A 12896-nucleotide genomic window follows, 5' to 3' on the forward strand; every position below is an offset into this window, starting at 1 on the left:
TAGTAATCAAACATAATAAATTATATGTATTTTCATTTTAGTTTTTTATAGTATTACTTCAAATATTCATGTTTCATGCAACGAATCACACTGAAATATGTTGCAAAATATTCCCGCAACAACGTTCGGGGTATCATCTAGTTGGTGAAAAATACTACTCCCTCCGATCCATTTTTTGAGCGAACCCTCCAATCCAATATTTTTTTGGGAAACACCTGTAACTTTTGTAACTTTATTGATACTCATAACAATTACGGGTACACTGATTTGGACCTAAGATCCAATAAAATACAAAGCAACTCATATTACTAAGAGTTACAATGAAATCTCTTGTAAACACCATCTTTGCGGTAGCAATCTCTGCTCAAAAAAATACTCCAAAGACTTCAGTAAAGAGGTTGCAACTAGACTAGAGCAACGATGTTGTCACTCTTTCACCCGCACGAACATTACCAATAATGGTTTTTGAAAGCGCCTTGAGTTGCCCATCTAAAAAGATGGGAAGCCTTGATCGATGAACGTAGGGCCGGGGATGATCCCCTGCAGGTACAGGCCGTCGAATCACTATATATCTTCACCATGGTGTCGTTAAAAGATTTCACCTCCACAAAGAATCAAACCAGCAACATAAACTCATCATATCCGAATAATCGAACCTGCAAGGACAACAAACTCTCTAACCTCATGGCACTGCCAAAAGAACGAGAGGAAGTTTATTCTCACAGAACTATGATGATCACGACGAAGAACATAGAGATCTTGAAAATCCGAGGTTCCCCAACCTCTCAGCCCAAGATGACAGCTGAATGCGAGGGGACCAAAATTTCTCAGATGACGGCGGCGACGACGGCACGAGAAACCCTCCAATCCAAAATAACTGTGTGGTTTTATTTAAATTTTGGATCGGAGGGAGTAGCAGATTCAGCCCAACTAAGCCCAAAACGGAGCCCACATAATGCACCAACTAAAAAGGAGAAGGAAAAAAAAGATCCGAAACCCTGACCTGTGCGCCTGTCCATCCCAGCATGGCCGCCGCCTCGTCCTCCTCCTGCGGCGGCGCCGGCTGCGGGACCCACTGCTCCTCCTCCACCTCGTCATCCGTAGAGGATGCTCCGGAGGGGATTCTGGGCCGTCTGTCCATATCCGGTGCCGCCGCCTCCTGCGGCAAGTGCGGCGGCGGCGCCGTCGTCGTGGTTGCCGGAGGCGTCGGTCTGTGCGGAGAGTGCTTGCGCGCCCAGCTGTTCGGGAAGTTCAAGCTCGCCGTCACAAGCAACGCCATGGTTCGGCCAACCGACTCCGTCCTCGTCGCCTTCTCCGGCGGCCCCGCCTCCAGGTTCACTTTCCCCACTTTTTCCTTGGTGATTCCTAATTTTTTGTACTGCTCAGCGTTGCTTACTTTGCGCACTTTTTGTTACAATCCGTTGAAATGAATTGTTGATGCGTGTGCTCTAGGGTGGCTCTGCAATTCATACATGAGATGCGGTCCAAGGCAATCGAAAGCTGGGACGCCAGCAATTCGCAAGCCCTACCCGTCTTCAATGTCGGGGCGGCGTTCGTTGACGAGAGTGTTTTGTTGTCGAAGCCCGAATGTGAAGTTGAGCAGGCAACTGAAGATATTAAGTCACTTGTGTCGAGTTTGTTGCCGGGAGATAAAGCAATGCACATTGCCTCTCTTGATTATGTGTTCTCGTCGGAATCAAAAGACGGCAAAGGCAGGCTGAGGGAGCTAGTTGGCATGATTACTGATGACACTGGGAGGGAGGATCTTCTTCAGTGCTTGCGCATGCTTTCGTTGCAGAAGGTTCTTTTTTTTTCATCTGTGATTGTGCATGCTTCAATTGCAAATTTTCATTTAATCTACATGATGTTGTGTGATGTTTTCCATTCGGTGATTAAAGTCAGATTTACCATTACATTTGATACGTTCTTCAGATTGCACTGGAAAATGGGTACACAAAGATCATGCTGGGATCATGTGCTTCTACAATAGCATGTCATGTGCTATCTGCAACAGTAAAGGTATATAGCAGATGTCCTTTCCTTTATGATTTGTTCGCCTGTTGATAGTAAAAGAGAACATGAGAAACTTAGAGGAATTGCTAATTATATCCAGGGCCAAGGTTATTCCTTACCAGCTGATATCCAATATGTTGATACACGGTGGGAAGTGCCTGTCGTTCTTCCACTTCGTGATTGCCTGGCCCAAGAGCTTAGCCTGCTCTGTGAATTTGATAGGTAAGATAAGCATTCACATTTTTCTTTTGTTGAATTGTACTCCTGATACCGTTTATTCTAACTGGTTATGTGGTTAGTTTAAAGACACAGGAACTTCTTGATAGGCCTTGCAGTGGCATCAATGGCTTAGTCGCATCTTTTGTTGCACGACTAAGGGTAAGTAAGTTCGTTCCTTGCATGGCGCACTGGACTTACATATAATGTTGAGTTCACTGGCACCAAACTGAGCTGAAGATCTAATTATATTCTTGTTCAGTGATTGCTTTCATTAATTGCTTGCAGCAAGCGCAAGTCGTAATCTTACAGGTGATTAATTTCCATTGACAGGAGGAGAATCCTTCTCGTGAGCATACTATTGTAAGAACTGCACAAAAACTTAAGCCATTCCCTTTTAACAAGTTCTCAGCAAATGGCTATCATGATTTCCTGCCGTCGCGGCTGCGTCCCAAGTTCCAGGATGTTGATAGCGATGAGTCTGCTTCCTCTGAGGTTCTCTGCCTGATATGTCGAAGTCCATTCAGTGAATCAGAACTCCAGAATTTTGAAAGCACAAGGCGCAAGTCTCAGAAGAAAATTGATCTGTATACTGCTTATTGCTGTCAAAGCTGTCATTTCCAGATTCTACCAGGAGGTAGAGACCTGTATGACCATTTCTTTTCACTAATACCAAGGTTCTGGACTGAGAGAGCAGATACTGCATCTGCCAGCCATAGCTCGCTAAGGTGAGGCTGATGTCTTTATCCCAATGAGCTGCTTCATTGTCTTTATAGCTACAGTGCATGTTATCAGTAGTTAAGCAAATCAAAACACTGAACCTTTGGATGTTACAACTTCTTTGTTAGGATAATGTTTAATTGAATGTGCCCACTTGTTTCTTTATGTGCAGTTACTCCATTGATTTGGCCGTGTATTATTTTCTTGTTCATTTTGATAGTGCACTGATTCAGTGAGCTATTGATAACTTTTGTTCCAGAGATCAAATAGAAGACTATCTTCTTGAAGACGATGATGATGGGAACTGACACTTGTTCATTGAGTGAGTCCCAAACTTACTGTAAGAAAGAATCTTTGACTGATGATTTAATTTTTTGCAGTCACAGTTTACTCTGCATACTTTAACATCCGGTTACTGGTTTTATACTGACACATATGCTTGGATTGTTTTGTTTGTAGTGCCAGAAGCCTACAGAGATTCCTTCCTAGTTGGGCCTCACAAATCATGACATAAACCAAACTTGCTTGGGATAACAGTGTTTGCATCTAGTAAGGCACTGGTTTTTTCAGACTTCTGCCATATTCTTAGAATTACCCTGCACTATATATTTTTATTTAATTTTCTGGTGTACCTGTAAGTCCTCCCTCAAGTTAAAACATGTCTGAAACTTGTAGAGTGATAAAGGAAACCATCACTTGCCAGCAGTTTTGCACTGATCTCAGACAGCTGACTTTGGGTAGCTGCAGGTTCCCAACTTCCATGTGATTACAGTATTCTGATTGGTCTCATCTACTGTACCAACTATTTGCCTGCAAGATTGTAATCAGATGAATTTACCAAATGGGTTTACAACAACTATGTGCTGTATAAACTTTTGTACCTCTCTTGATTATAATCTATTACACCGTTGCATTGATAGGATACTTTCAGAATTAACTGTTTACAGAAAAATGTTGCATATTGGCTTAATAATTTCGTAGTAAAATTGAAGGAATACAGAGTCTGTTACGAATTGAAAATGCCGAACATGCATACACATCACCTATCGCAAACAATATTAGAAATTGCGGCAAACAAATGGCAAGGCCACTACAAAACAGTGGTCCCTCATGCACTATGATCTGTATAACTATCTTATCAGCATATGTTTACTACATTATCATGTTACTCCTGCACATTTGCTTTCCGAGACAGTTAAGTCCTTCTCTACAGTTCTTTGACTGTCATTTTCTTTTGCACTTAGGCGCATTGTCTCTTCTACTGACCAGTATACACACTACAAGTGTGTGTATTATAATAGATTCTCTTTTCCAAAAAAATTAGAAAAATCTATCGTGAAACAAAATAAAGATAGGTGCATCCCATGCTTGCATGGATGTGCATGTGCTCGTTCTTGGTGCTGCTGAACCCTTATTACCAGTCAAACATTGGGAAGCTATCTTATCATTAGGTTAAAACTTTGTAAAAGATTAACCTTTTGGGTTAGCCACTTTAACCTGATTGGGTTGGCATAAAGCCTGCCTGGTAATCCTAACCTACGTGCAAGGATTTATCCGGCTTTTCATCAGTGATGATGATGATGGCAAGACAAGTGCACACCTAAAGTTCCCAAGGGCCTACACGCCTTTCATTTTTTATGGTTGCAGCAGGGCTTATGAATGTTGATTGATGCTGATGCCCTCTTGCTGTCTAATTTTCAAAATGTTTGCAGTAGTAGCAGGATGTTGACTGAGTCAGGAACCAGCGAAAATTTCCGCAAAGGACCAGAAGTTATGTTACCCCCTCCTATCCGGATCCGACATTGTATAGAGGCTGCGTCATTTAATTCGGATCAGAGGGAGTACATGATTTCATTCCAGTGAAGTGTGAGAGGATAATCATATAGGTTCGATCTTACTTACCAAACGGCGTAATAGATCTTTCATTATTTGTTTTTCTCTGCAGCTGTGTTTTTGTATGAATGAGGCAAAACTTTGCCTCTGTTTCAGAAAGAAAAAAGATGAACATTCAGGACCCGCAAACTGAACATTACTCCCTCCGTCCCATAATATAAAAATGTTTTGTACACTAGTGTACTGTCAAAAATGCTCTTATATTATGGGACGGAGGGAGTAGTTGGTAATAGTTGTGGTGGCCACTCAAAATGGTTTGGAACGCATGCTTTGAAATCTTTGTAGCGTGGGTGGTGGCACAACATCTGTCCTGAGCCATCCAATCACTGTCCTTCGAGGCATTCTTGTCCATTGACAATGCGATGGTACTACTATGTGTACTAGAAACAGGAGAGGCTTTCTCCTTGGGTGATTCAGAAGCCATTGTTTGTTGTTTGGACAGCAAGGCCGACCCCCCAAATAGGCCTAAAATGAAAAAGGTAAATAGGGCTACCAAATGTATGTTGCCTTTCCTGCTTAGGTTCATATCATAAGGTCATACTACTAAAATAACATCCCCTGTGTTTTGGTGACTCGAAAAGCCTAAGCAGAGCTAATGCTACCACTAGCATGCCCCAGGTTTGGCACACTCTAGTAGAGCCTAGTTAGTGGACAAGATTTTCTCCCTAATGCACACACTTTTGCTTACTTCACTCTCACAAGCAAAGGGCCCTGGTGTCCCCTAGTGATTGGCATGCACAGTCCTCTGTTCTCATTGAAATTGTGTGTGACATTGACATGACCAAACCTAGGCCACACTATTTTTTTTTCCTTTACCGTCCTTGTGGAAACGCTTGAGGCATTTGGTCAAAGAAAAACATTGCTGAGTGGTCAGGGATATTCAAGTCGCATGGTAGATAGCATCTGCATAGTTTCTCAAGCCTTTGCTTCATCAAAGTGGGGGCACCAACCTAGAAAACCCACATCTCTCGCCCCCTAGTTTACTTGCTACTAGTTGCCTAAATTATCATCTGATATGCAGTAGGTTTGCCCACTAATTTGAAAGATCAACAAGAGCCATGTCAACACTAATTAGTCCATTGATTTCTTGAGTGCTGCAATACTACTACTCACTAGAGCTCATCACAGCTGGCCTCTTTTCTTATCTTCTCTCTCCTTGGGACTGGGGAACCTGAATTCAAGGCTGGGTTTACGCATACATGCATGCATGCAGGGTCCTGCAGCAAGCAAACCATGATATGACGTGTCCTGGGTTTGTTTGATCTGTGACACATACCTGCTGGCCGGCTGGCTCGCAATCCATAATGGCGCGTCCAAGAGAAACCCTCGGCTCAAAGGCAGCAAGGACGGGCCTGTACCGTGTACAACGCTTGTCCATGGCAGAGGTTGTTGGACGCAAGGCCGGGCGGGCTTGTACAGCCTTCAATGCGGCGTGCCGGCCTGCCAAGGACCGTCCGTCCGTCGGTCACAGTAGGTAGATCGACACCGCCAAGCCCTCATTTTAGCCACTGCTGCTGCTCAAACAAGAATGAATGATGTGTTCTTGCTGCTGCATCTGGAAGCTTGGAGTTCATACTGGAATATGTATGTATGATCCGTCTCTCCATCGTTTTCAGGCGCGACCTTTTGTCTGGATCATCCATGGGCAGCTACTGAGGTGGTGGTCCAACGCTCCTTGATCTTAGTGAGTTGAGGCCAAATCTTGGCATCTTCCCTTCGCGTATATATTCAAATGTGTAGCAAATGGTAGTAAATTAAACTGGATCTAGGTATGTGAATGGGGACGGACGATGCGTGCAGGACTGGCACTGTTGCGGTGCTCCAAAACATCGGCCCTTGAATCGTGCGCTCTTGTTCACGTAGCCTTCAACACGTATGTTTATGTCATTTGTATATGTCGTGGCTGTCAAATATACATGTGGTTATGCAACCTGCTCCTGGATGCCGACAGTTTGTCCTAGTTTGCGAGCAGAAGCACATATATTGTGCAGGTATTGCAGGCCCCTATGGAACCAACGAAATGGAGAGACTGAATTTTTTTCTCATATGATTAAGTTTTCAAATTCCTATATCAATAGAGAGATTAAATTCCATGGCATTTTGAGTAAAGGAAATATTGCCGTCATTTTGATCTGTCAAGTGTTGAGATACATCAAACTAAGAAAAGAGAAGGTGTTGAGATACATTATGGATGTGTCAGTAGGCACTGGAAGTATTACGTTGACAAGATGCTATAGATTAGCTCCATGATTCTTGAGTAGATGCCATGGCGTGTCCGTATTATGTCTGCTAATTCGCATATGGCTACGTTTTCCCTGGTGGATTTGGGGCCCTGGCCCCGCGAGGATTAGCGGCCAGGCCAGGTGTTTTGTCTCATCCCTCGGTACATTCTGCAGAAGAAATGCAGCGTTTTCTGTTGGCTGGATTAAGGATTTTCTGGGGAGATGATGCTGGGAGGTGGTTGAGATTACACTGTCAACATATCCATTATCCAGTTTTTTAATGTGTAGTCTGCAGCCTGCCTCTTTGAGATCTTTATTCGGTTCTAGGGTTTCCCTACCATCTTATATAATTTCTTGTGTGGAAAACTTTGGCGCAAGCCTGCTTTGGTTGTCAGATGGAGTTTGTGGATAGAGAAAGCCACATTATGAACCAAACCGTTTATTATTCCTTCCTTTTCTTGCCCCTTTCTGCCAAATCAGACGTACCAATGCAATCACAACTGATAATACGTGGGCCAAAATGCTATTTAGTAATGTAAGCACAAGCTAATAGGCAATGACGTCACGATGATGGAGGTGATCTCACACTGAGTAAGATCTCACATCTTCATCGTAGTATTGGTGTGATTATCACGGATTATGCCATGGAGCCTGTGGTATTTTGGTCCAGTACGTGAACCAAAGGCTTGATTTGGCGGATGGTCATGGCCGCGTTGGTGGGATCACTTATGTTGAGCTTGTTTTGGTAGCATTTTTCCAAGCTCATCCTTTTGTGCTCTCGGATTTCTTTCGTAAAAGGGCAACGATAAAGCAGTAGTTCAACAGTCTATATTAAGAGGAGTGAAGAATCAAGATTTTTATTTGCGGGTGACTGAAGAATCAAGATGGTCAACTAGAACCGGGGGAGAAAGCGGGCGGGGTAGGTGACCACAAATATTTACTCACTTCATCCCAAAATGTAAGACGTATTTTGACACTACCCAAATGTAAGACGTTTTTTGATACTAGTGTAGTGTCAAAAATCCTCTTACATTATGGGACGGAGGGGGTAACTTTTTAGGTTTTGTGTATAAGTAGGTTCTCTTGATACGAAGCAGGATAAACATCAAGGTAAACAATCACAAGTGACAACTTCTCCTTGAAAATGCCACACCAAGTAGGAGCTCAATCCCTAGTGTTTGGCTTTGAAGTGACCATCAAACCTTCACAAACGCTTCCCAGAGCCTTTCATAATGTTGGAAGTTCTGGAATGGACTCCTATCACCTAGGAGTCCCCACAACTCCAAGTAACACATTCGGTGAAGCGCAAGTAGGAGATCATGATTTTGGCTCGAGACAAATAGTGGATATAGTAGACCTCCTTTGATTTCCTACAGTTTGTGCAAGTTTGGTTGGTGGGAGAGGGAGGAAGCAAGCTTTTTAAAGATCAACAATGGGATGCAACTCATATCCAGAAACCAGAGCTGGAGGTAGAAGAAGGAGTGGTTTTTATAGCTCCGCCACCATTTTCAACTGTTATTCACTGAAACAACCAAACATGGAGTTTCAGCATTCACAACATGGAGATTTGGGGTGACCAGAGGTGAAACACCCAAACCCGAAGATAAAATCTAGAGATCGAGGTTTCAACTCTGAGGCATACAATAGCAAAACCAAGATCTCGAAAATCAAACCTGGAGTTTTGGTCTTTGCCTCCAGCCTATCTGGAGAGCTGCATAGAGGGAAATATTAGGGTTTTCTTTGTGTAGGCTTAGTGCTTGTATTTTTGTGGTGGCTACATGTGTATGTTTTTCATGATCCACCAACTTCAACACCACCTCAACCCTCTTTATAGTGTGATTTTCCTCTGACTCAAATAACCCAAAACTCCAGGAACATAAATGGCGCCAACACCTTTCCCCTTTTTGATTCGGGGGAGGAGGAGCTCACCTCCATATATTCCATTTATTGGGACTATGTATCTATAGATCACTCGGTTAGACCTAACCAGGGGCTTAGATATCTTTTCAAAGAGTGTGTCAGTCGCATTATGTTTAATAATCTTACGTTCACACCCTTGGCGTGGGTGGTTAACATAGAACCTCAACAGCTTTGAGGTCAATCCAAGTTGTCAAGCTTGTTCTTTTGTAATTTTTGTCATCAAGCAAACACACATAGGCAAAAGCTAGTGTTATAGATACACTAAAACAAACCTTTATATAACATTGGGATTTATCAGTTTTCTCTTTATTTGCGTTTGGCCCAGTTTGTTTTATCTATGTTAATGTATCTATTTATTCTATAAATCTAGATCGTTGTTCCAAAAAGAAAATAGATGATGCAATTTATAGGGAGTTACGAAAACATTCCTTGGGGAAAATGTGAAGTATTTATGGAGAGAAGTTCTACTATGTTTGTGATGATACCATGCTACTAACTATAAGTGCATCTAGTGCCCCTTTGTGGTTTGCAGTATTGATGACAAAAGTGGTTAAGGGACTAATGTTTTTGTGAGTATACACAAGTGAAAGTCTCTAAAGATTTGTTTTAACCATTGTAAGTGACCCCTAAAAATGTGGAGAAACATTGAAGATTCGGTGTGCCATCCTTGAATAATTAGGCAAAGAACTGGATCGTGAAGACTTACGACGCGTTTGTTTCGGAGAAAATCCGGGGTTTTCGATTGCAGCGATTTCAGAAAACGGAAGCCATCGTTTGTTTCGCCCACGATTATTTCCATAGCCGTGCTTTCCGATACAACATTTCACAAAATTGAAATCGCCGGAATCTGACGTTACTAGAGATCGAAGTGCGATGGCACAAACCAAACAAATCACAGATTGCGTAAAAATAAATGGAAGCAACACTTCCCGATACGAGAAATCGAATATGTTACCTGGCCGGAACCAAACGCGTCATTAGTCTTTTTCATAGTTCTTTTTATTCTTCATTCAGTCATAGGGAAACCATACTGTTAAGGGGGGGGGGGGTCAAGGTATACGAAGTTAGTGTTTTTGAAGTGTCCCCAATCCTGTTGATTATTTCGAGAACTTTGGAAATCTCTTGCAGTGCAGTTTTTTTTCGTCCGTGTCTGAGATGATATTCTTTCGGCCGCAGTAGTCAAAGTCCTCACTGAGGAGTTAGGAAACCAACAATTTGTTTCTCCTACCCTAAGGAAATTGAGAGTTTAAAATTTTGATTGTTGCCTCGCTGGTGACAACTAGGTGACGGGCCCGTCCCGTCCAATGGTCACTTCGAGATCTCAGGTTGTGACCCCCGCTATATATACCAACCCCCTCCTCCACCATAACTTTGTTGGTTGATCTGTGATAATTTGCCGCAAGTGTCATTTGAGCTACCCATCCTTCTGAAGCATTTGAGAGAATCCTAGTGCGGAAAACCCCTAGTACCCAAAAGCCAAAGTGATTGAGCATTGAAGAATCTGTTCTAAGTGAATCAAAGACTTGTTACTCTTGAAGACTGTGATCTTCCGGATGGTTGGGCGTCTGTTCAGAGCTTCTAAGAGTCGTTGTGAATTGCAGAGGAACAAGTATGTGAAGGTTTGGAGATCTACCACGAGTGATTGGGGCGAGGTGAAAGTGATCTTAGCTCAAGGATAATAGTGTGAAGACTTAGTATTTTAAGATAAATCTCACCCTCTCGAAAACTAGATGTAGAGTTGTCACAACAACTTGATCTGGTCCAATAAATCGATTTTCTTCACCGAGCTATTGGTTCCACATTCTTCACTCCTTTACATTACGCACTAGCATGTTGTGAAGAATTCACTTCCTCCCTCTCTGAATACTTTCTCTGGAGACTTTGCTATTTCAGTGTTCTTTGGTATGTTAATTTTTGTCTTCAATCTCGATATTTTGAAGTGTGTATGTTTTTTGTTCATCTAGTTGATCTACTATTACTTAGTATGCATGATATCTTTTGTTCTGATGACTTTGCCTCAGTACTGATTGCATGCTAGTAGTAATTTTTCTTCAACAAGTAATTTCTTTTGTTCTGTTTAGCTCGTCGATTCTTCAAGGAAATAGTTTTTTTCCCAACGATTTGATAAAAAAAATCTCCCATTCACCCCTCTCTAGTCGATTAATTGCTCTTTCACCAACACATGGTAAAATCACCAAAAAATCATTAAAAATGTGCTTGTGTGTGTGTGTGCGCACGCGCATGCATAGGCTTTCATGAATCACACTACAAAAATTCAAATGAAAACACAATATAGATCAAAAGAAAGGAAAAAAGACATTTTTTGTGGACGGTAGTTTCACCTTTCCCTCTTTAAGGCTACTTTTTAGCGAACATATTGTTGGAAATATGCCCTAGAGGCAATAATAAATAGGTTATTATTATATTTCCTTGTTCATGATAATCATTTATTATCCATGCTAGAATTGTATTGATAGGAAACTCAGATACATGTGTGGATACATAGACAACACCATGTCCCTAGTAAGCCTCTAGTTGACTAGCTCGTTGATCAATAGATGGTTACGGTTTCCTGACCATGGACATTGGATGTCGTTGATAACGGGATCACATCATTAGGAGAATGATGTGATGGACAAGACCCAATCCTAAAGCCTAGCACAAGATCGTGTAGTTCGTTTGCTCAGAGCTTTTCTAATGTCAAGTATCATTTCCTTAGACCATGAGATTGTGCAACTCCCGGATACCGTAGGAATGCTTTGGGTGTACCAAATGTCACAACGTAACTGGGTGGCTATAAAGGTGCACTACAGGTATCTCCGAAAGTGTCTGTTGGGTTGGCACGAATCGAGACTGAGATTTGTCACTCCGTATAAACGGAGAGGTATCTCTGGGCCCACTCGGTAGGACATCATCATAATGTGCACAGTGTGACCAAGGAGTTGATCACGGGATGATGTGAGTTACGAAACGAGTAAAGAGACTTGCCGGTAACGAGATTGAACAAGGTATCGGGATACCGACGATCGAATCTCGGGCAAGTAGCATACCGATAGACAAAGGGAATTGTATACGGGATTGATTGAATCCCCGACATCGTGGTTCATCCGATGAGATCATCGTGGAACATGTGGGAGCCAACATGGGTATCCAGATCCCGCTGTTGGTTATTGACCGGAGAACGTCTCGGTCATGTCTGCATGGTTCCCGAACCCGTAGGGTCTACACACTTAAGTTTCGATGACGCTAGGGTTATAAAGGAAGTTTGTATGTGGTTACCGAATGTTGTTCGGAGTCCCGGATGAGATCCCGGACGTCACGAGGAGTTCCGGAGGTAAAGATTTATATATGGGAAGTCCTGTTTTGGTCACCGGAAAAGTTTCGGGTGATATCGGTAATGTACCGGGACCACCGGGAGGGTCCCGGGGGTCCACCAAGTGGGGCCACCAGCCCCAGTAGGCTGCGTGGGCCAAGTGTGGGAGGGGACCAGCCCCAGGTGGGCTGGTGCGCCCCCCCACCAAGGCCCAAGGCGCATGGGAGAGTGGGAGGGGGCAAACCCTAGGTCCAGATGGGCCTTAAGGCCCACCCTAGTGGCGCCCCCCCACCAAGGCCCAAGGCGCATGGGAGAGTGGGAGGGGGCAAACCCTAGGTCCAGATGGGCCTTAAGGCCCACCCTAGTGGCGCCCCCCCTCTCCTCCCCTTGGCCGCCCCCCTAGATGGGATCTAGGGCTGGCTGCCACCCCTTGGGGTGGGAACCCTAGAGGGGGCGCAGCCCCCTCCCCCCCTTATATATAGTTGAGGTTTGGGGCTGCCCAAGATACGAGAACGTCTCTCTTTCGGCGCAGTCCTACCCCTCTCCCTCCTCCTCCTCTCCCGCAGTGCTTGGCGAAGCCCTGCGGGATTGCCACGCTC

The 12896-nt window shown here is 43.5% G+C and overlaps 1 protein-coding gene across 2 annotated transcripts; it reads left to right on the top strand.

Moving 5' to 3' along the window:
* The first annotated feature begins 938 nt into the window (after positions 1-938).
* Positions 939-3866, top strand: LOC109779455 (cytoplasmic tRNA 2-thiolation protein 2). Of its 2 annotated transcripts, none has more exons than XM_020338077.4 (8): positions 939-1333; positions 1453-1801; positions 1933-2019; positions 2114-2235; positions 2313-2391; positions 2563-2957; positions 3209-3289; positions 3409-3866. In XM_020338077.4, the coding sequence occupies exons 1-7, from the start codon at positions 1026-1028 to the stop codon at positions 3255-3257; spliced, it is 1389 nt and encodes a 462-aa protein (XP_020193666.1). In that variant the 5' UTR covers positions 939-1025; the 3' UTR covers positions 3258-3289; positions 3409-3866. The 2 variants fall into 2 exon arrangements, with proteins under 2 accessions (XP_020193666.1, XP_020193667.1); XM_020338078.4 differs by having other exon boundaries at positions 980-1333; positions 3209-3271.
* The last annotated feature ends 9030 nt before the right edge of the window (positions 3867-12896 follow it).

This window comes from Aegilops tauschii, chromosome 5, assembly GCF_002575655.3.
Source record: "Aegilops tauschii subsp. strangulata cultivar AL8/78 chromosome 5, Aet v6.0, whole genome shotgun sequence".
NCBI lineage: Eukaryota > Viridiplantae > Streptophyta > Magnoliopsida > Poales > Poaceae > Aegilops > Aegilops tauschii.